Here is a 25,386-nt window from a genome sequence, read left to right as displayed (position 1 = left end):
ACCTCGCACTGCTGTACAGCAGCATTAATGAAGTGCACTTTTGCAGACTGTCCTGAATCTCACACCACACTGCCCTCTACCTCTGTCAGAAACACACAAGTGGCAGCTGTCTGTTCCAGTGTGAATTCTGCCTAAATAACACTGTAATTGAAATATATATATATATATATATATATATATATATATATATATATATATATATGTTTGTATGTATGTATGTATGTATGTATTATATATATATATATATATATATATATATATATATATATATATATATATATACACACACACACACACACACACACACACACACACACACAGTATCTCACAATAGTAAGTACATCCCTCACATTTTTTTTTCCAAATCAATGTTTTTTGTAGACAAGAGATAAAATACATGAAAGGAATACAATTGTAAAATTTAGAAAATGTAGTACAATGCACTACAAGTTATTAGTGATAGCATTGGGAAGATTACATTATACGTTACTAAGGTGTAACAAGAAGAGAGCAAAAACAAAAAGCAAAAGATGAACATCAAAGGCAAATAGCCCCGAAAGTAACCAAGTGGTTATATAATCATCACGGTTACCCTATTTAGTTAGCGTGCTATAGTTTCCCTATCATTACATTGCAATCTAGTGTGCTTGTCCATTAGAGTAGCTGTGAGCCATTGTGCGTCTTAGCCCTTGTACACACGGTTGGACATTCCGATGGAAAATGTCCCATCGGACCGTGTTGTCAGATAATCCGACCATGTGTGGGCTCCATCGGACTGTTTCCGACGGAAAATCCGACCAACAAAGTTTTCCGACAACATGATCCGATCAGACTTTGTCCGATCGTTTGTAGAGAATTCCGATCGGACAAAGTGCCGTGCATGCTCAGATCAAATTCCTAGACCAAAGCTATTCAGATTTTCTGGCAACTTTGTCCAATCATGTGTATGCAACACCAGTTTCGGACAAAATCCGAAGAATTTTGTTGTCGGAATGTCCGACCATGTGTACAAGGGCTTAGGGTATTTCCGCCATGTCGGTGTAGATCGAGGGTATAAGTCTTGAACAGCATTGGCGGTGGTAGGGAGAGTGTGTAGACTCACTAGTCAGGTTGCCCATTTGGAGATTGTTGTTTGCTGTCATTGGTTGGTTGCGCAGTGATGTTTTTGGTTAGTTGCCTAATGTCTCTAGATGAGTTGATTTCCTGTGGGATTTCGGTCACCGGACCATTAGCAATCCACAGGTAAAAGGGGAATCTAGTAGGCATAATCAGTGTTCAGAGTGGTCATTTGAGTTGGTGGGGAGAACCTGTTAAATCAGTTGAGTGGTGGGGGGGGCATCAGATAGAGAAGCTCCTAGCGGGAGAGGAGAGCGATAGTTGATATAGTTAATGGGGGGGGGGGGGGGGTAATGAAAGGCCTAGGATAGTGAGGTGAGTGGTATATCAGTCTCTGGAAAGAGGTAGTGTTTAGGCTTATAGTATAGCGAATGTCTAAAAGGATAGGAAAGGAGAAATGGAGAGAGAAGATGATAGTAGAAAAGGCTTTTCCTCCTCCTCCAACCTGACATTGTGTTCCTTCATTTATCACTAAGACAGTAGTTGGGAGCATTCGTCAGTCGTTTGGAAGTGATGCCAGCAAGACCACATTTTCCTGAATTTGGTGGGCGTGTCTTTGGCTTGGTGCACTAAATACTCCATTTCTGGCACTTTATTTATGCTTCTGATCCAGTACGCAATGGTTGGGGCTTGGAGGACTTCCAGAGAGTTGGGATACACATTTTTGCAGCATTTAAGAGGTGTGATGATAATTTTTTTCTTGGGATGGAGGAGTGGTGTAGGAGCATTTGGGCTGGGGTAAACTCTGATAGGTGTTAATTTGAGTAGAGAGGCGGTGGACCTCTTTCTTCGTCAGAGCATTTCCAACAGTTGGGGGGGGGGGGGGGGTATAGTGGGGGAGATTTTATGTAGTCTAAGGGGGGTCTTGTACCACCTAGAAAAGACTTTGAAGCCATTTTCCTGTGCAGATATGTTAATTGAACCCTTGTGGATATAAGAATAGATGTTTTCCTCTTCTTCTTCTGAGAGGTTAATCAAGAGTTTATTTTCCAAGCTACGGCTTGCTATATTGGATTTGGGGTTGTGGTCAGAGAATAGGATGGAATATATGTCTGAAATCAAATGTTTTTGTGATTTTTTTTCTGTTACAAATCTTCACTTCGAAAGGTGTGAGTTGTCTAGAATATTCTGAGAGTGTTTGAGGGTGATTGAGGCGTCTGAGTTGTCCAGACATCTGCGTAGACAATTTGGGTAGTGCCAGAAAAGTGTCCTGGAGAAGAAGTGTTCTGCACGCATATTGGTATGGGGCCAGATTTTTGAAAGGAACGAGTCTGAAAGGCCTGGCGGGAATTTTAGGTTATTACAGATGGGAGTTAGAGGACTCTTTGGAATTTACGGCATGTTTTCTGAAAGATTTGTAATGTGCTGTAAATGAAAGCGCATTGTTTGCAGCCTGGTGGAGCATACATTGGGGCGGTCCAGGGTAGTTGTCGTATTGGTATGGAGGAGAACGCATTTTCAATGTTCGTTCATGCTTTCGTATGGGCATGAACATTTCAGTCTATTATTCTCGTTAATTGACACGCCCAATGATATTTGGTAATATCTGTAAAACCTATGTCACCTTTTAATTTGGGTAGAGTTAATCTTTCGAAGCTAAGTCTAGGATGCCCTTTGCCCCACAGAAATTCTGTACAGGCTTTGTGGTACGAAGCAAAAAAGGCTTGTGGCAACTTTATGGGAATAGTTTGCAAAACATATAATATTCTGGGGAGGATGTTCATTTTGATTATTGACGCCCTCCCAAGCCATGAGAAGATGCCTAGCGACCATGACTTCAGGTCATTCTTAATGTTTTGAAGGATCGGGAGGTAATTGTTGGTATATAATTCAGATAATTGAGATAGCAGTTGAATCCCAAGATAGGTGATCGAATCTCAGTTCCACCTCAATGGGAAGTTAGTTTGACAGTGCGCAAAGGGTCTCTTTCTGTAGGGAGATATTCAGAGCTTCCAATTTTGCAAAATTGATTTGTGGGTTAGTCAAGGTGTTAAACATGGCAAAGTTCTTAACCACTTCAACAACAGGCACTTTCGCCCCTTCCTGCCCAGGACAATTTTGAGCTTTCAGTGCTGTCGCACTTTGAATGACAATTGCGCAGTCATACAGCACTGTACGCAAACTAAATTTTTATCATTTTCTTTCCACAAATAGAGCTTTCTTTTGGTGGTATTTAATCACCTCTGTGGTTTTTATTTTTTGCTAAACAAACTAAAAAAGACTGACATTTTGAAAAAAAAAGTTTTTCTTTGTTTCTGTTAAAATAAAAAAATAATTTTTTTTTAGTTTTCTCCTTCACTGACAGGCACTGATGAGTCAGCACTGATGGGCACTGATGAGGCAGCACCGATGGGCACTGATGAGTTGTCACTGATGAGGAGGCAGTGATATGTAAAATTGATGTGCACTGATAGGTGGCACTGATATGCCACACTGATGGGCACTGATAGGTGGCACTGATATGCAGCACTGATGGGCACTGACAGGTGGCACTGATGGGCACTGACAGGTGGCACTGGTGACAGGTGCCATTGATGGACACTAATAGATGGCACTGATGGGCAGCACTGATTGGGCAGGTACTGACAGGTACTAATGCTGGGCACTGATTGACACTGTGATGGACATTGATTGGCACTGTGGTGGGCTCTGATTGGCACTGTGGTAGGCACTAGCAGACTTTATTATTGGGGCACTGCTGGGCACTAATTGGCAGCTGATTGGCACATCTGATGGGACTGTGTCAGGAACTTACCAGCAATAGACAGGTACAGCTGCGTGCACACAGGCGTCGGCGTGTGTCTTCTGCGCGTTCGCGTACGCGTTCGCGTGCGCGTTCGTTTACGCGTTAGTGTGCACGTTCGCGAGTGGCGTTCGTACGCGCGCTCGTCCACGTGGTCGTGCGTGGCGTGCGTGCGCTCCTTCCCACCACTGAGCGTTTAAAGGACTCTCAAGTGCGCCGGTGCGGCGCTGTTTCGTCTCAGCTTCCGTGTGTCTGAATATCTGATCCTGAACCCGGTTACCTTTGAATACCTGATCCTGAACCTGATTACCTGCTACCGTTATCGACCCGGCTTGCTTGACTTCTCTGCCTTCTCCAATCCCGACCCGGCCTGCCTGACCTCGAAACCTCTTCTGCTTGTGATCCCGTTGCCGACCTCTGCCTGCTTACCGACACCTCTTCTGCCTTCCGTTACCATCAGTCTGCTTACCTTCTGACCCGGACCGTCTGACTCTTCTCCAGCCTGCTGCCAGTTCCAACCTTCGGTCTCTGAAGCTACTGCCTGCATTTCTCAGCTTCCAGCAACCCGCAGTCCACTCAGCCTTCAGAGGGATCTCCGCTCTTCTACCAGCTCCAGCGGCTCTATCCAGCAGGCCCTCCTACCCACTGTGCTCTCGAGACCGCTGTTCCCATTCCAGCGGCTCCTGAACCAGCGCTGTAAGAGAGGTCTCCTCCTACAAGTCGGGCTCCACATCTGGACTCTAACAGTACGAAACAGCCTTCCGGACCCGATTCGGTCATTATGAATATTTAGTGATGCCCTTTGGGCTCTGCAACGCCCCGGCCACATTTCAACACCTAATCAATGACGTGTTTAAGGATTTCCTCGACGTGTTCGTGATTGTCTACCTGGACGACATTTTAATATTTTCCAACTCTCTTGATCAGCATCGAGAACACGTCCGTAAAGTCCTAGACCGCCTTCGCCAGCACCGACTCTACGCAAAGGCTGAGAAATGCGAATTTGAGTTACAGAGCATCCGATTCCTGGGACTAGTAATCTCTCCAACGGGTATCAGGATGGATCCCCAAAAGGTGTCTGCTGTACTAGATTGGCCAGCGCCTCTGGATAAGAAGGGTGTACAACGCTTCATCGGTTTTGCGAACTTTTATAGAAAGTTCATAAGAGACTTTTCAGCTATAATTGCGCCCATCACGCAACTGACCAGACAAAACTTCCGCTTCTGCTGGACTCAGGAGGCCCAGAGTGCTTTCGAAAGACTTAAAAAACTCTTCACGTCCGCCCCAATTCTCAGCCATCCGGACCCGTCTCTACCCTTCATCCTCGAGGTAGACGCCTCTGAAGTGGCCGTAGGAGCGGTCATCTCCCAACGTCAAGGCAACAAGGACCTAATGCATCCCGTGGGGTTCTTCTCCAGGAAACTCTCTTCCGCGGAGAAGAATTACGACGTAGGCGACCGAGAGTTGCTCGCCATTAAGGCCGCCTTGGAGGAGTGGAGATACCTATTGGAGGGCGCTGCTCACCCGGTACTAATATACACAGACCACAAGAACCTAGAATATCTACGGTCTGCCAAGCGACTGAGACCCCGACAAGCCCGCTGGGCCCTGTTCTTTTCACGTTTCTCCTTTCACATCACGTACCGACCCGGATCGAAGAACGTGAAACCGGATGCGCTGTCACGGATGTATGACAATCCTAAGGACTCATCTGTTCCTGACACCATTTTACCTGCCGGGAATTTTTTACTTTTACAGCCTGACCTCCTCTCTCTGATCAGAGAAGCATCCTCTGACTCCTCAAGACCCCCCGGAATCACCTTAATGTCCAGAGATGGCTTGTTCTGGAGGGGAAGTCAAATTTTTGTCCCCAAGAATGTCCGAGTTAAGGTGCTGTCCCTTCTTCATGACCACCCACTGGCAGGCCACTTTGGGGTCCGTAAGACCCTTGATCTGGTACAACGCACGTTCTGGTGGCCCAATTTGAAGGACTTTTGCGAAAAGTACATCAGCTCTTGCCCCGTCTGTATCCAGAACAAGACACCCAGGAACCGGGCTTGGGGACTGCTGAAACCCCTACCTGTACCCGACAGACCCTGGAGAATGATTAGTATGGACTTTATTGTCGAGCTTCCATGTTCTGAGGGATGTTCAACTATTTTTGTGGTTGTAGACCGGCTATCCAAAATGGCCCACTTCTCACCCTTAAAAGGCACCCCATCTGCCGTGGAGACTGCCCACGTGTTCATTAAGGAGATTGTGAGGCTACACGGGATTCCAGCGAATATAGTCTCCGACAGAGGAGTGCAGTTCACCTCACGCTTCTGGAGGGCCCTGTGCGAGATCCTGAAAATTGAGCTGGCACTGTCCTCGGCCTATCATCCCCAAACTAATGGGCAGACAGAAAGGACCAACCAGACTCTTGAGCAGTACATTAGGTGCTTCACATCATTCGTACAGAATGATTGGGTGTCCCTGCTGCCTTTGGCAGAATTTGCCTACAATAATGCTTGTCATTCGGCCACCGGTCAGTCCCCTTTTTTCGCCAATTATGGCTTTCATTTAACCTTTTTGCCTGATTTTCTTCCAGAAACCTCAGTTCCAGCGGTCCAGAAGACAGTGGATTTCCTCAGCCACAATAACCGGGTGTTGCAGGAAGCAGTGGCCAAGGCCCAGGCAGACAGTAAGAGAGCCTTTGACCGGAGAAGAAGAGGGGAACTGATCCTACAACCTGGCGACCAGGTATGGCTTTCTACCAATAACATTAAAATGGCTTGTCCCTCCAGGAAACTTGCACCTAAATTTATGGGACCATTTCCGGTTAAGAGGAAAATTAATGAAGTTTCCTACGAGCTAACCCTGCCTGAGTCGCTTAGGATTCATCCTGTGTTCCATGTGTCACTGCTGAGACCTGCCACCCCTGATCCCTTTCCTGATAGAGGAACTAGACCTCCAGAACCCATCTTAGTGGATGGAAACGAGGAGTACGAGGTGGAGGCCATCCTCGATTGCAGAAGAAGACAGGGACGCATCCAATTTCTGATCAAATGGAAGGGATTTGGGCCAGAGAACAATTCCTGGGAACCAAACAGCAATATCCATGCCAGGCGGTTAATTCACGCATACTTGTCTGCCCATCCAGAAAAGAGGAACCTGTTGGGCATCCGGAGGCTGCCCCTTGGGAGGGGGCAATGTCAGGAACTTACCAGCAATAGACAGGTACAGCTGCGTGCACACAGGCGTCGGCGTGTGTCTTCTGCGCGTTCGCGTACGCGTTCGCGTTCGTTTACGCGTTAGTGTGCACGTTCGCGAGTGGCGTTCGTACGCGCGCTCGTCCACGTGGTCGTGCGTGGCGTGCGTGCGCTCCTTCCCGCCACTGAGCGTTTAAAGGACTCTCAAGTGCGCCGGTGCGGCGCTGTTTCGTCTCAGCTTCCGTGTGTCTGAATATCTGATCCTGAACCCGGTTACCTTTGAATACCTGATCCTGAACCTGATTACCTGCTACCGTTATCGACCCGGCTTGCTTGACTTCTCTGCCTTCTCCAATCCCGACCCGGCCTGCCTGACCTCGAAACCTCTTCTGCTTGTGATCCCGTTGCCGACCTCTGCCTGCTTACCGACACCTCTTCTGCCTTCCGTTACCATCAGTCTGCTTACCTTCTGACCCGGACCGTCTGACTCTTCTCCAGCCTGCTGCCAGTTCCAACCTTCGGTCTCTGAAGCTACTGCCTGCATTTCTCAGCTTCCAGCAACCCGCAGTCCACTCAGCCTTCAGAGGGATCTCCGCTCTTCTACCAGCTCCAGCGGCTCTATCCAGCAGGCCCTCCTACCCACTGTGCTCTCGAGACCGCTGTTCCCATTCCAGCGGCTCCTGAACCAGCGCTGTAAGAGAGGTCTCCTCCTACAAGTCGGGCTCCACATCTGGACTCTAACAGACTGTGCTGATAATTAATGTGCTGATTATCAGCACAGACCCTCCCCTCTGACAGGGAGAGCCGCCGATCGGCTCTCCCTGTCAGCGTGAACCGAGGAATGGCGTTTACCAGCACTTCCTGGTTCTTGCGATGATCAGCTGTGATTGGTCACAGCTGATCACGTGGTAAGAAGCCTCTGTCAAAGGCTTCTTATCACGATCAGAGATGTGGCGTGTCAGAATGACACGCCACACTCGCGAGCGCCGCGTGACCCTGCGAGTGCGCCGGCATGTTATCCTGCTGGATGTCAGATGGATGCCCAGTCAGGATAACAGAACCACTTCTCGGCCATCAATCTGCTATAGGCCGGGTGGGAAGTGGTTAAGTAAGTTGGGCAATGTGTGGTTCTGTGGTTCAGAAACAAGAGAATGTAATTTGTGAAAGTGGATAACTTGTATGTAGCCTTGGAGATCGACACAACTTTGATATCCGGGTTGGACACAAGGTGCTGGAATAGCGGTTCTAGGGTGAAAAAAAATATTAATGGGGAGAGGGGCAGCCTTGGCGAGTTCCATTTGATATTGAGAAGTCATTCGATAGGTGGCCATTGACTCGAACCTTTGCGGTTGGGGAGGAGTAGAGTGCCAAGATAAATTGTAGCTTGCGGTCTCATATGCCAAACACTATGAGGACTTCCGACATGTAGTCCCATGCCACCCTATTCAATGCCTTCTCTGCATCCAGGGATAGAAAAAAATCCACGTTGTTGAGTAGAAGTTAACCATTTGTGAATATTAATGGCTTTTATAGTGTTATCTCTCACTTCTCTGCCCGGTATAAAGCCCATTTGATCTAGTGGGATGTAGAGGAGTTGCAGGAGGAGGTCCCCATGATTTTTGGGCGTGCTGGTGTGTGGAAAACCTCCATTGAAGTCTGATGAACCTCTCTATCAGAGCTCACAAGCTAAGTTGCCATCTTCCTCTGAGGTCAAGCCACGCCCTCACCCCTCACATTTTTAAAAATATTTTATTATATCTTTTCATGTGACAACACTTAAGAAATGAGACTTTGCTACAATGTAAAGTAGTGAGTGTACAGCTTATATAACAGTGTACATTTGCTGTCCCCTCAAAATAACTTAACACACAGCCATTAATGTCTAAACCGCTGGCAATAAAAGTGAGTACACCCCTAAGTGAAAATGTCCACATTGGGCCCAAAGTGTCAATATTTTGTGTGGCCACCATTTTTTTCCAGCACTGCCTTAACCCTCTTGGGCATGGAGTTCACCAGAGCTTCACAGGTTGCCACTGGAGTCCTCTTCCACTCCTCCATGAGGACATAATGGAGCTGGTCTATGTTAAAGACCTTGCGCTCCTCCACCATCCGTTTGGGGATGCCCCACAGATGCTCAATAGGGTTTATGTCTGGAGACATGCTTGGCGAGTCCATCACCTTTACCCTCAACTTCTTCAGCAAGGCAGTGGTCATCTTGGAGGTGTTTTTGGGGTCATTATGTTAGAATTCTGCCCTGCAGCCCAGTTTACGAAGGGAGAGGATCATGCTCTGCTTCAGTATGTCACAGTACATGTTGGCATTCATGGTTCCCTCAGTGAACTGTAGCTCCCCAGTGCTGGCAGCGCTCATGCAGCCCCAGATCATGACATTCCCACCACCACGCTTGACTGTAGGCAAGACACACTTGTCTTTGTACTCAATCTAAACCAAATAAGTTTAGCTTGGTCTTATCAGACCACATGATATGGTTACAGAAATCCATGCCCTTAGTCTGCTTGTCTTCAGCAAACTGTTTGCAGGCTTTCTTGTGCATCATATTTAGAACAGCCTTTTGGGATGACAGCCATGCAGGCCAATTTGATGCAGTGTGCGGCGTATGTCCTGAGCACGGACAGGCTGACCCCCCACCTCTTCAACCTCTGCAGCAATGCTGGCAGCACTTATGCGTCTATTTTCCAAAGACAACCTCTAGATATGATGCTAAGCACGTGCACGCAACTTCTTTGGTTGATCATGGCGAGGCCTGTTCTGAGTGGAACCTGTCCTGTTAAACCACTGTATGGTCTTGGCCAGCGTGCTGCAGCTCAGTTTCAGGGTCTTGGCAATCTTCTTATAGCCTTAGGCTCTGTGTTCCATTACTGCAAGTTGTTGTGCAACTTGACACATGTGCAGTAACAGGACAAGTCAAAATCCATGTATTTCAATGGTTCCCGTTCTAATTGGTGCGACTCCCAAAAAAAGTTTTTGCACTACTTTTTTTCGACTTCGGTGAAAAAGAGTATGAGAGAGTGATAACACCAAATTTAACACAGCTGCTCCCCATTCACACCTGAGACCTTGTTATGTCACGTACACACGTAGCCGTCTATCTGACGGACTTAGTCTGGACTTCCCGCCAGACTGTCCGTCAGACTTTCCGAATGGGCTACTTGCCCACACACGGCACTTTTTCAGCGAACTAATACGGCGTACTAAGTCCGCCGTACTATCCGCCCTACTTTTGAAATGAACGGACTCGCCCACACACACGGAGGAAAGTCCGCTCATTTTGAGCGCGTCTCCAGGTAGGCGGGGCCCACGAAGGAGACGTCGCTGGCCCCGCCGCTTGGTATGGACTTAAAGGGGAACCCCAACGCCGAAAAAAATCGGCGTGGGGGTTCCCCCAGGTCCACATCAGACCTTTGTCCGAGCACGCTACCCGGCCGGCCAGGAAAGGGGGGAACGAGCGAGCGGACCCCCCTCCTGAGCCGTACCAGGCCGCGTGCCCTCAACATGGGGGGTGCCTTGGGGAAGGGGGGGCCGCGCGGCCCCCCCCACCCCAAAGCACCTTGTCTTCATTTTGATGAGGACAAGGGCCTCTTCCCGACAACCCTGGCCGTTGGTTGTCGGGGTCTGCGGGCGGGGAGCTTATCGGAATCCGGGAGCCCCCTTTAATAAGGGGGCCCCCGGATACCGGCCCCCCACCCTATGTGAATGAGTATGGGGTACAATGTACCCCTACCCATTCACCTGTAAAATAAAGTACAAAAAAAACATAACACACAAGATAAAATAGTTTATTCCACAGCTCCGGGGGTCTTCCCTCTTCGGGGGTCTTCTCGCCGGACTCCTCCGCTATCTTCTTGTAGCTCTTTACTAGCAGAGGAGCCCGGCTTTCTTCCTCACCGCCGGCCTCTTCTTCCGACTTCGGGGGTCTTGTCCCCCTCTTCGGTTCTTCTGCCGGGCCACTGCGCCTTCTTATAGCTCTTTTACAGGCGGTGGCCCGATCTTCTGTCGCCGCCGCCTTCCGTTCTTCTTCTTCTTCTCCTTCTTCTCCTGGAGATGTTGACTCAACGTTCTCTCCGTCCGCAATGCCAGGGACGCGTTGCGCGGCGACTTATATAGGGACAAGGGGCGTGGTCTTCGGTTGATGTCACATGGGTTGATGTCACATGGTGACCCCCCCCCCCCCCTTACGATGTCACAGTCCCGGAGGATGCTGGGATTGTTGCCATGTGACATCAACCCATGTGACATCAACCCATGTGTCATCAACCGAAGACCCCGCCCCTTGTCCCTATATAAGTCGCCGCGCAGCGCATCCCTGGCATTGCGGCCGGAGAGAACGTCGAGTCAACATCTCCAGGAGAAGAAGGAGAAGAAGAAGAAGAAGAACGGAAGGCGGCGGCAGCGACAGAAGACCGGGCCACCGCCTGTAAAAGAGCTATAAGAAGGCACGGTGGCCCAGCAGAAGAACCAAAGAGGGGGACAAGACCCCCGAAGTCGGAAGAAAAGGCCGGCGGCGAGGAAGAAAGCCGAGCTCCTCCGCTAGTAAAAGGGCTACAAGAAGATAGCGGAGGAGTCCGGCGAGAAGACCCCCGAAGACGGAAGACCCCCGGAGCTGTGCAATAAACTATTTTATCTTGTGTGTTGTGTTTTTTTTTTGTACTTTATTTTACAGGTGAATGGGTAGGGATACATTGTACCCCATACTCATTCACATAGGGTGGGGGGCCGGTATCCGGGGGCCCCCTTATTAAAGGGGGCTCCCGGATTCCGATAAGCCCCCCGCCCGCAGACCCCGACAACCAACGGCCAGGGTTGTCGGGAAGAGGCCCTTGTCCTCATCAACATGGGGACAAGGTGCTTTGGGGTGCAGGGGCCGCGCGGCTCCCCCTTCCCCAAGGCACCCCCCATGTTGAGGGCACACGGCCTGGTATGGCTCAGGAGGGGGAGCGCTCGCTTGTCCCCCCCTTTCCTGGCCGGCCGGGTAGTGTGCTCGGACAAGGGTCTGATGTGGACCTGGGGGACCCCCACGCCGATTTTTTTTCGGCGTTTGGGTTCCCTTTAAGTCCATACCAGGCGGCGGGGCCAGCGACGTATCCTTTGCGGGCCCCGCCTACCTGGAAACCCGCTCGAAATGAGCGGACTTTTCTCCGGGCGTGAAAAGTCCGTTAATTTCAAAAGTACGGCGGACTGGCACACACGGCCGGATTGTCCGCCGAAATGCGAGTCCGGCGGGAAGATTGGAGTGCAAAACTACTTTCTAAGTCTGCCGTACTTTCGGGTCAAAAAAGTATGCCGGAGGCTACACACGGGGGGGATTGTCCGGCGGACTTGAGTTTGCCGGACTTTTCCACCCGATTGTTTGATCGTGTGTGCGCGGCATCTCACTAACCAGTCACATGACACCAGGGAGGGAAAATGGCTAATTGGGCCCAATATGGACATTTTCACCTAGGGGTGTACTCATTTTTTTTTGCCAGCAGTTTAGACATTAATGGGTGTGTTGAGTTATTTTGAGGGGCCCGCACATTTACACTGTTATACAAGTTGTACACTCACTACTTTACATTGTAGTAAAGTGTAATTTCTTCAGTGTTGTCACATGAAAAGATATAATAAAATTTATATTAAATATTTTTAGGACAAACAAGACTTTCTTTTGATGATATTGTCTTGCGAAATTAATTTTTTTATGCAATCCAGAGACAAAAGTAACAAAACGTATAAAAACTATTTTCTTCTATTTTGACTGGCGTTTGTTCAAACAAAAAATAGTGTTGCGATAAACAAAAGAATACATTCTATAATTTGTCCTGTTTAAAATGACACAAAAATTGTCATTATGATTCTGGTACAAAACTGTGCAATGTTATCAACAAATTAACCACTCTTATCCCGCCCACAGTAGATCTACTGCAGGCTGGTGGAAACTGCAGGTTAGGTGACCTGGCACGACTTCCAGGGCCACTGTGTCTGGTGAACTGCGGATCTGTTGATTGCAGATCGCGGTAACCAATCGTTTTGAGTGGCCGGGATGCTACTTGATCACTATACAATCACATGATCTCAGGGTCAACACAATTGTCATAAATGAGTTTCATTCATAACAATCATCTCATGATACCTGTGCCAATCACAGCACCCTGTACCATGTTATTAGCTATAGCCAATCACAGATCACTAGTAATCACAGCTATTATGAATGAAACCTATTCATAACAGTTAAAACATTGCTGTTATAACAGCATTCAAAGTATACACAAGAAAAAACAAAATCCTTGATCACCCCTTCCTCCACCATTAGAGTAGTACAGTGTAACTATGGTGACACTGAAGTACTCTGATTAAGGCCCCTTTCACACTGGTACGTCTGTGCATCTGACTTTGCCCTGCAACTTGAAGTGCGACATGCGTCTGACTTCAATGAACAGGGATCCAACTTTGATCCCCGACAATACCAGGCACTGTCTGGTATGAATCTTTAGGAGGAACTCCACGCACAATGTAAAAAAAAAAACTGCATGGTTTCCCCCTCCAAGAGCATACCAGGCCCTTCAGTCTAGTAAAGACTTTAAGGGTAACCCACACACCGAAAAAATGGTCCCCCCAAAATCTATACCAGACCCTTATCCAAGCACGCAGCCCAGCAGGTCAGGAAAGAGGGTGGGGACGCCCCCTCCTGAACTTTACCGGGCTGCATGCCCTCAACATGGTGGGTGCTTTGGGGCAGTACACAGGTTTTTAAAGTAATTTATTAAAGGCAGCTCTGGCGTCACTTCTGATTTCTTCTCCCCTCTGCGGCTCTTCTGTCTCCTCCACTGATGTCTTCTGCCTCTGCCAGTTTTTCTCCTCTCTCCGATTCTTCTCCACTCTCTGCTGATGTATTCTAGCCCTCTCCAGTTCTTCTACCTCTGTCTGCTGTCTTCTTGCTCTTTTGCCGGGTCTTCTCTGCTGTCTTCTCCCTCTGTTCTTTCGATGTTGACCCAACGCTCTCTCCCACTCTAAAGCTGGGTGCACAGTGAGAAACTACTTATATTGGCATGGGGCGGGGTCGCCGGAGGCCCGCCCCTTATGACGTCACCAGACATCGTTCCCCCGGATGGGGACGTCATAAGAGGTGGGCCTCCAGATGACATCACCCGGTGACCCCACCCCATGCCAATATAAGTAATGCCACATCGCACACCCAGCATTAGAGCAGGAGAGAGCGTAGAGTCAACATCGGAAGAACAGATGAAAAAGACAGTGGAGAAGACCCAGCAAAAGAGCGGGAAGATATCGGAGAGGAGCCTGCAGATGAAGAAGACAGTGAACAGAGGGAGAAGAACTGGAGAGGGTTAGAAGACATCAGTGGTGAGCGGAGTAGACCCAGAGAGGTGAGAAGAAATCGGAAGCGACATCGGAGCTGCCTTAATAAATTACTTTAAAACTCTGTGTATTGTGATTTATTTTTGACACTTTTTTTTTAGGTGAATGGGTAGGGGTACAATGTACCCGATACTCATTCACATAGGATGGGGGGTTGGGATCTGGGGGCCCTCTTGTTAAAGGGTGCTTCCAGATTCCTATAAGCTCCCCGCCGGCAGACCCCGACAACCAATGGTCAGGGTTGTCAAGAAGAGGCCTTTGTCCTCAACATGGGGACAAGGTGCTTTGGGGTTGGGGGGGGCACAGGGCACCTCTGCCCCAAAGCACCCACCCCCATGTTGAGGGCATGTGGCCTAGTATGGTTCAGGAGGGGGGGCTCGTTCATCCCCACTCACTTTCCTGACCCGCCAGGCTGTGTGCTTGGATAAGGGTCTGGTATGAATTTTGGGGGGACCCCCACGCAGTTTTTTCGGTGTGGGGGTTCCTGAAGGAACCGAAGGGCCTAGTATGCTTTTGGAGAGGGAAGCCATGCCGTTTTCTTTTTTTATTTGGCATGGAGTTCCCCTTCAAGATCAGAGCACAAGTCGCATGACAAAGTCAGATCAGTTAAGACGGTGATCTGACTTTAGTGATATTCAATGTGCTGAAGTAGGAGGCAGGGATAGTGCAGGGACTACTTTGAAGTCGGCACGACAAGAAGTCGTACTAATATGAATGGTTTTCATTGGAAATCATGGGGAACGACTTATCATGCGACATTGCAGTCCCAAGTCATAGGACAAGTCATACAACTGCGAAAGGGGCCTTAAGTATGAACTGTATATAAATTAGAAAAAAGAAAAACAAAAGAAAATGTTTAAAAAATTTAATAAAACATTATTTATCTTTTTTAACATACTGTCACCAGTCAGTATCCTTGATCACTGCCACACCAGTCATATGATGACAGTGCTTCCCAAAAATTGTGACAAAAAAAATTACAAACTTCAAAAAAACTTGCCATGCCTTCTAATAAATACCTCAGACTGTCTACTTTCCAAAAAGGACTCATTTGAGGGGGTATTTGTACTGTCCTGACATTTCAGGGCCTCCAGATAGGCCGTCAGTACATCAGGTGTGATCAATTTTCAAATATATAATCCATAGTTTGTAAATGCTATAACTTTCACACAAAGCAATTAATGTACACTTATTGTGATTTTTTTCCAAAAACATGTAGCAGGATACATTGTGGCCTAAATTTATGAAGAAATTAGATTTTATTGGATATGTTTTATAACAGAAATTAAAAATATGCTTTCTTTGTTTATATAGCAAAAAAGAAAAAAAAACAAGTGGTCCCCTCATTTCAAGCTGCTTGCTCTGGGGGTATTCGGCAAGAGGGAGGGGCCAGGAGTGTTGGTGGGTGACCCGAGAAGGGGACAACCAGGGCTACTCTTTGCAAAAACCAATGCACAGAGCAGGTAATTGTTTTTTTTTTTTTTTAAATGCCTTTAATATTACTTTAACTGTTAAAAATTTAAAATAATATATTCACTTTCATTTTGTACCTACCAAGAACTTCTCTCTGTTTATATTCTCTGTTCTGTAGAACTGGCTGAGAAATCCATAGCCAAGGATGATGTTTTCGAAGCTGAGGAATTACATAGTGTGCCAGGACACCCACCATCAGTGTTAATACAAGTAACACAATACTAAGAAATGGCTGTAAGGAAAAAAATGAAATAGTTGTTTATATACATCATCACACAAAGCCAAACTCTAGCCAATATTTCTTTGGTTTTACAGTAGATGGGGAATAGATAATGTTCAGTCATATTTTTTTTTCTGAATGTGACCCCATTAGGAATATTTTCCCCACTTCCTATGCCAGGACAAGAAATGGGGGTATGTTGCTGTCACTGTCAGAAATAAAAACACAATTAAATGTTCTACTACCTTCCCACTCTAAAAATTAGTTTTTCTTTTATTTGCGTTTCTGTTGATGTAACTTTGTCCTGACTGTAGCTTAGGCTGCTACCTCGGTGTGCGCCCTTACGGTTGACTTTGCGTGTAATGTAGAAGAAATGAGGATAAAGGAGCGCCCGGTGATCAAAGAGGTACCTACAGTCTTCTGGAAACAAATTATTTCCCTCTACCCACACCCTACCAATCTACAACACTGACTGATAGAGTCAGTCCAGAGCGATCTACACCCATTCTTCTCAACTTTGTCCTGACTGACACAGATGGCAATAAAACTCTGACAGAGGTTCTAACCAGTTATTACTCAATACAAAACAAAATTAAATGTTTTGGCCAGAGTTAGGCTTTCATTTCGAATCATTTTTATTGAAAATTTTCAAAAGGGTACAAAAGAATCACAATGCATTTCAGTTAGATGAATTCAAATCTTGTTCTATACATTAAAAAAACTGTATAAAAGTGCAAAAAACATTTTGATGGCATGCCTAAAGAGCTTTGATGAAAACAAATGTTAAACCAATGAGACTCTAAGCCCTTGTACACACGGTCGGACATTCCAACAACCAAATCCGTCGGATTTTGTCCGAAACTGTTGCATACACACAGTCGGACAAAGAAAATCCGATCGTACTTAACATGATGCCGTTATTTCGTTAGGACGGGACTACTTTCAGGCTAGTAGCCAATAGCTTTGGTCTAGGAATTTGACCTGAGCATGCTTGGCACTTTGTCTGATCGGAATTCTCTACACATGATCGGACAAAGTCCGATCGGATCATGTTGTCAGACAATTTTATAGCCCAGCTGGAAAAATTGGTCCGTCGGATACTCCGACGGAAACAGTCCGATGGAGCCCACACACTGTCGGATTATCCGACAACACGGTCCTATTGGACATTGTCCATCGGAATTTCCAACCGTGTGTCCAAGGGCTAAGATGTAAATGGTGCCAACTTACAGTAAAGGAAGTAAGGGGAGGTTCGGATACCACTACATTATCGACTATAGGAGCCCCTCAGCCAGAAGAAAGAACAATGCTATTTGTTCCAAAAGCTCACAGTTTGGCTGTTATAACTTTTTGATAGTGATTCACAAAAATCTACATTCCAGTGAACAAACAGCTCTTGCTAATACCATACATCAACAAAACTTCTAAAGAGTGAATATGGTGATACATAGAAACCCAAAAACATTAAATATGTGAAAATGAGTAAATCATAATGAATTCATATAAATGATTGATAACAATGTGAATAATTAAAGTCCATAAATTCAAATAAACAATAAACAGAGTTCATGTGTTTCAAAAAACTTTGCTGTGCAACTTCATGTTATTCAAACTTGAACGTGCGATATAAAGTGCCAAGTGCAGTCCTTACATTCTTTTCAAGTGAATCCAGGATCTCTGATGGCTCAGTGAGGGCAACCTAAGCTGCAGTTGGAGTTACAGCTTGTGGGACTACTAAGCCCAACCACCCTCTCAAAGCGCATCTAACTTCTGTTATGGTAGTCCTGAATCTCTGGTGAGAGAGAGGGCACACAGAGAGGTGCACGGATTGCACTGATGTTTATTCTGGCACTTGAGACTTTATATCGCACGTTCAAGTTTAACTTGAAGCTGCACAGCAAAGTTTTTTGAAGCACATGAATGTTATTGTTTATTTGAATTTATGGACTTTAAAGCGGAGGTCCACTCTAAAGTGGACCTTCCGCTCATCGGAACCCTCCCCCCCTCCGGCGCCACAATTGGCACCTTTCAGGGGGGAGGGGGGTGCAGATACCTGTACAGTACAGGTATCTGCACCCACTTCCGGGATAGCTCTCTGCGGAAAGGGGCGTAGATTATGCCCCTTTCTGCAAGTGCCCGCCCCTTTCCGCAAGTGCCCCGCTGCCTGCTGGAAAAACACACAGATCCCAGAGGCAGCAGGGACCGTCCTTATTGCGCAGCACGGCTCGTGCATGCGCAGTAGGGAACCGGGAAATTAAGCCAAAAGGCTCCATTTCCTGATTCCCATACCCAAGATGGCGGCGGCAGCACCCGAGAGACGATCTACAGCTCGGCTTCGGGTGCCGACATCGCGGGCGCGCTGGACAGGTAAGTGTCACTATTTTAAAAGTCAGCAGCTGCAGTATTTGTAGCTGCTGGCTTTTAAAAAAAATTAAAAACACGGAGTCCCGGCGGACTCCCGCTTTAATTATTCACATTGTTACCAATCATTTATATGAATTCATTATGATTTATTCTGTATTTATGATGTATTAGTATAGCAAAAGGTAGCGCTCTTTTCTTGAGCACATATTTAAAGGCACATGCACTTTTGAGAGCAGCAACCCTTAACGTTAGAGTTCACTTATTTTCATTTTAGTTATTCGTTTTTAGAGCAGTAATTCACAGTGTTATCCACTTATTTACTTACTATGAGAAAACGAGTGATCATAAGTCCTATGGCAGTAAATATGAAGAGTGGAGATCTTCACTTCCACGAGGTGTTTGTTTGGGAGCACTTTGTATTACAAGTCACCCTTTGTGGGGCCTATATGGCAGGAACATGCGTTTTGGAAAATAAGTTCTTCATATTTACTGCCATAGGGCTTATGAACACTCGTTTTCACATATCAAGTTTTTTTGTGTTCTATGTATCACCATATTAACTCTTTAGAAGTTTTGTTGCTGTATGGTATTAGCCAGCGCTGTTTGTTCACGGTAATCTAGATTTTTGTGAATCACTATCAACTATTAATCACTGGATTTGAAACAGCTACTGCAATTAACACATTGTTAAGGTTTTTACTACTGGTGCGAGTGTTTGTTTATCACTGGTTTAACTGTTTGTTATACTAATCAGAACAATGCTTGCACGCAGTTTACAACATTATTATGCACTGAAGACCAGGTAGCAGCCTTACAAATCTGAGCAACAGATACCTCATGGTGAAAAGCCCAGGAGGTTCCTACACCCCTGGTAGAATGAACTCTCACCCTAAAGGGAGGAGGAGCTTTACGTTTCAGACCGTAGGCCTAAATGACAAATTGACAGATCCAATTGGCATTGTAAGCTTTGGAACCTGCTTGCCCTTTCTTGGGTCCTTTTGGTAAAACAAAAAAGGAGTCTGATCCTCGGATCTCTGCAGAGCTAGACAAATAAACCTTGACTGTACGGACAACGTCCAAAGAATGCAGTCGCCTCTCTTCCACCGAACGAGGCTGAGAGAAAAAAGAAGGCAAAATAATGTCCAGATTTAAATGAAAGGCCGACACCACTTTTAGCAAAAAGGAGGGAACAGGCTGTAACAGGACCCTGTCGTGGTGAAGGATCGAGTATGGTTCCCTGCATGAAAGGCCAATTCCAACACCCTTCTAGCCAAGGTGATGGCCATCTGGAAGGCTAGCTTGTGTGACAATTTCCTTGATAGTTTCAAATGGTAGTTTCTGTAACACAGACAACACCAAGTTCAAGTCCCAAGGCCACATAGGTGACCTAATGGGGGGAAGCACACGAATTACCCCCTGTATAAAGGTTTGGATCAGTGAATGGGAGGCTAAAGGCCTTTGGAAGAATACTGATAGGGCAGAAACTTGACCTCTGATTGCACTCAAAGCCAATTTGATTTCCACAACTGACTGTAGAAAATAGAGAATTCTCCCAATCACGTATTTCCGAGGATGGCATTTTCCTAGTCACAGCTTTTCTACCATTCACTAGGGTAGACACTACTGATTCAGAGATGCCACGGTCCTTCAGCACCCTGGCAACAATAGCCATACCGTCAAATTTAGAGACTGTAAATTGGGGAGGAATATGGGACCTTGAGACAGCAGATCGGGGCAAAGTGGAAGCGTCCATGGCCTGTCTATTGTCAGTCTCACAATCTCGGGGAACCAGGGCCTTCTGGGCCAGACTGGTGCCATCAGAATGACTGAAACCCCCTCTTTCCGAATCTTGCGCAACAAATGTGGAAGGAGAGGGATTGGAGGGAAAGCATAAACCAGGGAGTACTGTCTTCGTGGAACTATCAGAGCATCTGTTCTGATTGGAAGAGGATCCCTTATTCAGGACCCAAATTGCTGTAGCTCTTTGTTGAATCTGGATGCCAATAGGTTGACCTCTGGCCATCCCCAATGCTGGCAAATTTCTTCGACCACCCCTGGGTGTAGGGACCATTATAATGGGCACATGTCCCTCTGCACAGGCTAGTATGTGGTTCATCTCCTTCAGAGCTGAACGACTCCTGGTACCGCCTTGGTGGTTTATATAGGCCACTGCAGTGGCATTGTTGTGGACTGAACCCTGATAGGGCAGTCCTGAAGCTCCACCGTCCAGGACCGTAGGGCCAGACATACTGCCTGTAATTCCAGAATGTTGATGGGCAGGATCTGTTCTGTCCCTGACCTTTTTCCCTCAGCTGTGAGCCCTTCTAGGGTCACTCCCCAGCCTGAGAGACTGGCATCTATAGTCAGTACTCTCCAAGTTACCGGGAGAAAGGATTTTCCCTTTCGCAGGTTCTGATCCTGCAACCACCAGTTTAGGCTTAAGCGTGCCTGAGGAGAAAAGCACATTGGAAAATCCAGGGCTTTTCTTCTTCTGGTCCAGGCCAATAAGATGTCTTGTTGTAAAGGCCTGGAATGAAACTGGGCATAGGGCACTGCCTCGAAGGAGAATACCATCCTACCTAGAAGACTCATACAGAGCCGAATGGAGAGTTGTCTGATGCCCCTTATCTGATGCACCTGAACCTTCAGGGCACAGATCCTTATGGGTGGCAAGAATATTCTTGCTTGAACCGTATCTAGGATCAGACTTTAAGCTGGTTTCAATGCTGACTTTTCAGTATTTATGATCCAGCCTAAGCTTTTCAAATACTGTACTGTACATATTATGCTCTGTTGTAGAGCCTGTAATGAGTGATTTCTAAGTAGGAGGTCATCCAGATACCTGAGCACCAGGATCCCTTGGGCCCTTAAAAGACCCAGTACTGGTGCTAAGACCTTTGTGAACACCCGGGGAGCGGTAGAGCCACAAACTGAACATTACATTCCTCTACTGCAAAATGTAGGAACCTCTTATGAGGCTGAAAGATAGACGTGTATTTATACATACCTTTTATATTGATGGAGGCTAGAAAGTCTCCCCTCTGGATTGAGGCTATTACTGAGCGGACAGACTCCATCCGAAAGGACTGTATCAGTAGATACATGTTCAGGGATCTTAGGTCCAAAATGGGCCTTGTGTCCCCATTTAGTTTCTGAACCATAAACATATATAATTGAAGTGACAAACTTGTCCTGAATTACTGTTCTCCAAATGTCCACAAAGTGCAACAGCCTTCTCCCCACTAGATGGAGTGGGAGCGTCCCGTCAAAAGGAGGGCTTGGTGCTGGGTTTAGAAGAATCTTAGAGCCAGGGCCTTTTCCGGGCTTGGCCCTGCGGCCTGCCCCTGGCCTTAGCGCCCTGTTGGTGGCAGAACCGCCTTGACGCTGAGACATTGGAGAAATCAGTCCCTGAGGTTTTAAACGAAGGACGTCTGGTGCTTTTCTTCACAGAAAGTAGAGAACTCTTCCCTCTGGAGATTTTTTGGATATATTTGTCCAAATGATCACCAAATAAATGTTCCCCATGAAAAGGGAAACCTGCCAATAACTTTTTACAAGGAAGCTCAGCTGACCAGTTCTTAACCCATAAGAATCTGTGCATATGTACAGATGAGAGAGCCAAACGAGAAACCTGCTGTATTGAATCCTTTAAGACGTCAATAGCAAAACACAGCGCTCGAGAAATATATGTCTTACTTTCAGGCAGATCATCCTCCTGGTTAGGCCTATCAGGCCATTTGACCTGATCCTTTACGGACTAGCAGATTCCAATTGCTGCAACAGCTGGCTGAATAGCTGAACTGGCCAAAGAAAAGGAAGCCTTTAATAATGACTCCAATTTCTTGTCAACAGGGTCATTTAAGACCTGTGTGTTATCTACCGGACAATTTAAGTTCTTGTTTAAGGAAGAGACTGCAGCATCTACTGCTGGCATGCTCAATTTTTTAACAAACTTTTCATCCAGGGGATATAAAAGGGAAAACCTCTTAGGAAGAAAAAAAAATCCTGTCAGGATGTTCTCAATCAGCATACACCGCCTGATCCAAAAGGGTCTGTAGGGCGGCCTGAAGAGGCTTCGGGGATCCCAAAGAGGACCAGGGGGGCTCAGTCACCTCTGCAAGAGGCAACTTATCTCGTGTACACATGATCAGAATTCTCGCCGAAAAAAGCTCTGATGGTTTTCCCGACGGAATTCCGCTCAAGCTGTCTTGCCTACACACGGTCACACCAAATTCCGATCTTTTAGAACGCGGTGACGTACAACACATACGATGGGGCTAGAAAAAGGAAGTTCAATAGCCAGTAGCCAATAGCTTCCGTCTTGTAGTTGAATCTGAGCATGCGTGATTTTTGGCTTGTCAGAATTGCATACACACGATCGGTCTGGAAAATTGAGAACATGCTATCAATTTTTGTCTGGCGGAAATTCGGACAGCTAAATTCCGATGGAGCATACACACGGTCGCATTTTACATTGAAAAGCTCTCATCAGTCTGTTTCTGGCAGGAATTCCAATCGTGTGTACGTGGCATCAAAGGCAGAACAAATGATTCAGGATCAAAAACCTCTGCGACTGAGAGGCAGACATCAACTGGATATCTTCTTGTCCAGGTTGCTTGGAAGCAGACTCATCTGCACCCACAGAGTCCTGAACTTTAAGCTCTTCCCCATCCCCAACCCATTTCTGCTCCAAACTCGGAGTCTCCATGGGGATGGGGATCTGTCACGCTTCCTGCTACCCTGCGGGATGAAGGCAATCATGCCAGAAATTCTGTGCTCTAACCCAGCTAGGACAGTTCATCCTTAGTGACAAAGGATGAAGCAGCAGTGTTGACTGTAGGCACAATACCAGATAGGCACAGCGGCTCAGATTGCCTGGAAGCCTCTGGTCTTTCAGGATATACAACACTAGGGATACAACGAGGTTCATCAGGAACTGCTGACGACATCGGTGTGCCCTTCCCTATAGTGTTAGTCCCACTCCTCTTTTTTGAAGACATTTTTTAGCCACCAAAAGAGAGTACTTGGGTGTATTATTAAAACACCTCAGAAGGGAGACCCTTTAATAGGGCTCACCAAGCCCCTTGGTAACCAACATAAGCACCTTTAGCCTGCCAAGCAACACTTGATGACTCATGTGACCCGGGTAAGGAAAAAATGAACCGCTGCAAGTGGCTGTTCAGAGCCTGCTTTGTGTCTCACAGCTGCCTTCTGGAAGCACCTGGCCTACACAGCTTAAATAAGCTGGGTGTGTGCCAAAATGTTCTGTGCGTGCGTGCACACGCAGTGCATGGTCCTTGCGAGCGGGCCTGACTGTATTCACGTATGACGCAAATCCTCGTGCGCCCACATAAAAGGCTACTGATATGTAGCTGATATGTACTGATGTACTGATATGTGTGCCCAGATAAAATCCTTGTGCACCCTGGCAGCTAAACAAACAAACTGCTAACTGAGCATAGTGGCACTGTTTTGCAAATGCACGTGCGCCCTGGTGAACCAAGGCGAAATGGCACACCATCATGCGCCATCATACAGGTAGGAAACAGCCAAACACAAAAAGGTACAGTTTTCAAACACCCACAGCTAGCCCAAAACTCCCTGTATGGTCACCGCACATAGGTGTCCAGCCTCTAACTAGCTTGACTGATTGTTACAATCACTGGGACACCCACAATAATAGTAAAGGGGTTTCACTTCACACGTCCAGGGCAGCTTAGAAACTAAGAGCCAAACTTCACCCATCATGGCGGGTTCCTGTCACTTGAGGACCTTCAAGGACTGGGTGCCCTTTTCATGTTTAGGGTCTACTCCCTTGGACCTGTACAGCACCCTGCAGGAATGCCTTAGCACTGTGGTGTCCAGGATTCCACTTTGCAGGGTCCAGCGGGCAGAGGCCGCATTACAGGCAAAATCTTGCAGAATCTTAAGTCTTCTTTGCAAGGCTCGAGAGACCTGGAGCTCAGAGAGCTCAAACAAACCGTGCCATCCACCTTGCAGACACTGGTAAAAAACTGAAGTGCTTCCTGTGTGTGAGGGGTTATATAAAGAATCACTTCCTGTCTGAAGACCTTTGGTCTACCAGTGTCCATTCACCTGATGATGGAGTATAACCCAGTAAGTAATTAATATTAGCCTGACTCTGTGTCCCATAATGTATGAAAAAGAAAAGGATCTTTTTATGTACTGTATCTGTAAAATCCTTTTTTGGAGTACAGTGCAAGACACGGACTTGTTCAGTTGAGGACACTGGCAAACAACATTTTTAGGTTAGCCTATATAACCCCTTCCAATCAGTCAATGAAATCCTCAATTTTAGCAAGCAATCAAAAGAAAACATTAGGACAGAAAGGAGTGTAGCCTGTGCCTTGTACTGTACTCCAAGAAAAGGATTTTACAGGTAAAACAAAGGAGCATATGTACTGTATTGTACAATTAAAAAAATAAGCACTTTTAAGTCCTTAACATGGTCATGATTAAGGTGGACTCATACTTCCACCACCTTAGGAAAAAAGGAGGACATAAACCAACTTGTCCTTATAAAGGATTCTTTACAGGATAAGACCACCAGTCATAAAAGCTGTCTTACAAATATGATAGCTATAAGAAAAACATCTTTACGAGTAAGGCCAACCAAGGGAATATCATGAATAGGCTCAAAGAGAGGCTTATGTAGAGTTAACAGGACCAAATGGAGATTCCCAAGGTGAGAAAGGTATACAAACGGGGGCATTGTGAAACACCCTCTGAATAAGGACCTTTATTGGAGAATGAAACGTCTGGGGTCTTTAAAAGAGGATGGCTAATGCTGAGACATATACATTTTGTGTTGAGGTGCTAACTATTAATGTGGAGACCAGATATCTTATATATAAATCCACATCAAAAACAACAAAAAAAGTGAT

General features: G+C 46.5%; 1 protein-coding gene across 2 annotated transcripts in view; it reads right to left on the bottom strand.

Moving 5' to 3' along the window:
* PCNX2 (pecanex 2) overlaps window positions 1-25,386 on the bottom strand; it is a 272,275-nt gene that overhangs the window by 90,965 nt on the left and 155,924 nt on the right. For both annotated transcript variants that reach the window (XM_077486198.1, XM_077486199.1), the window contains exon 18: window positions 15,979-16,129. In XM_077486198.1, coding sequence (XP_077342324.1) covers window positions 15,979-16,129 — 151 coding nt within the window. The remainder of the gene's footprint in view (window positions 1-15,978; window positions 16,130-25,386) is intronic.

Source organism: Lithobates pipiens, unplaced genomic scaffold, assembly GCF_037356315.1.
Source record: "Lithobates pipiens isolate NorthernLeopardFrog02 unplaced genomic scaffold, aLitPip1_a1.2 Scaffold_18, whole genome shotgun sequence".
NCBI lineage: Eukaryota > Metazoa > Chordata > Amphibia > Anura > Ranidae > Lithobates > Lithobates pipiens.
This window is presented reverse-complemented; position numbering and strand designations above follow the sequence as displayed.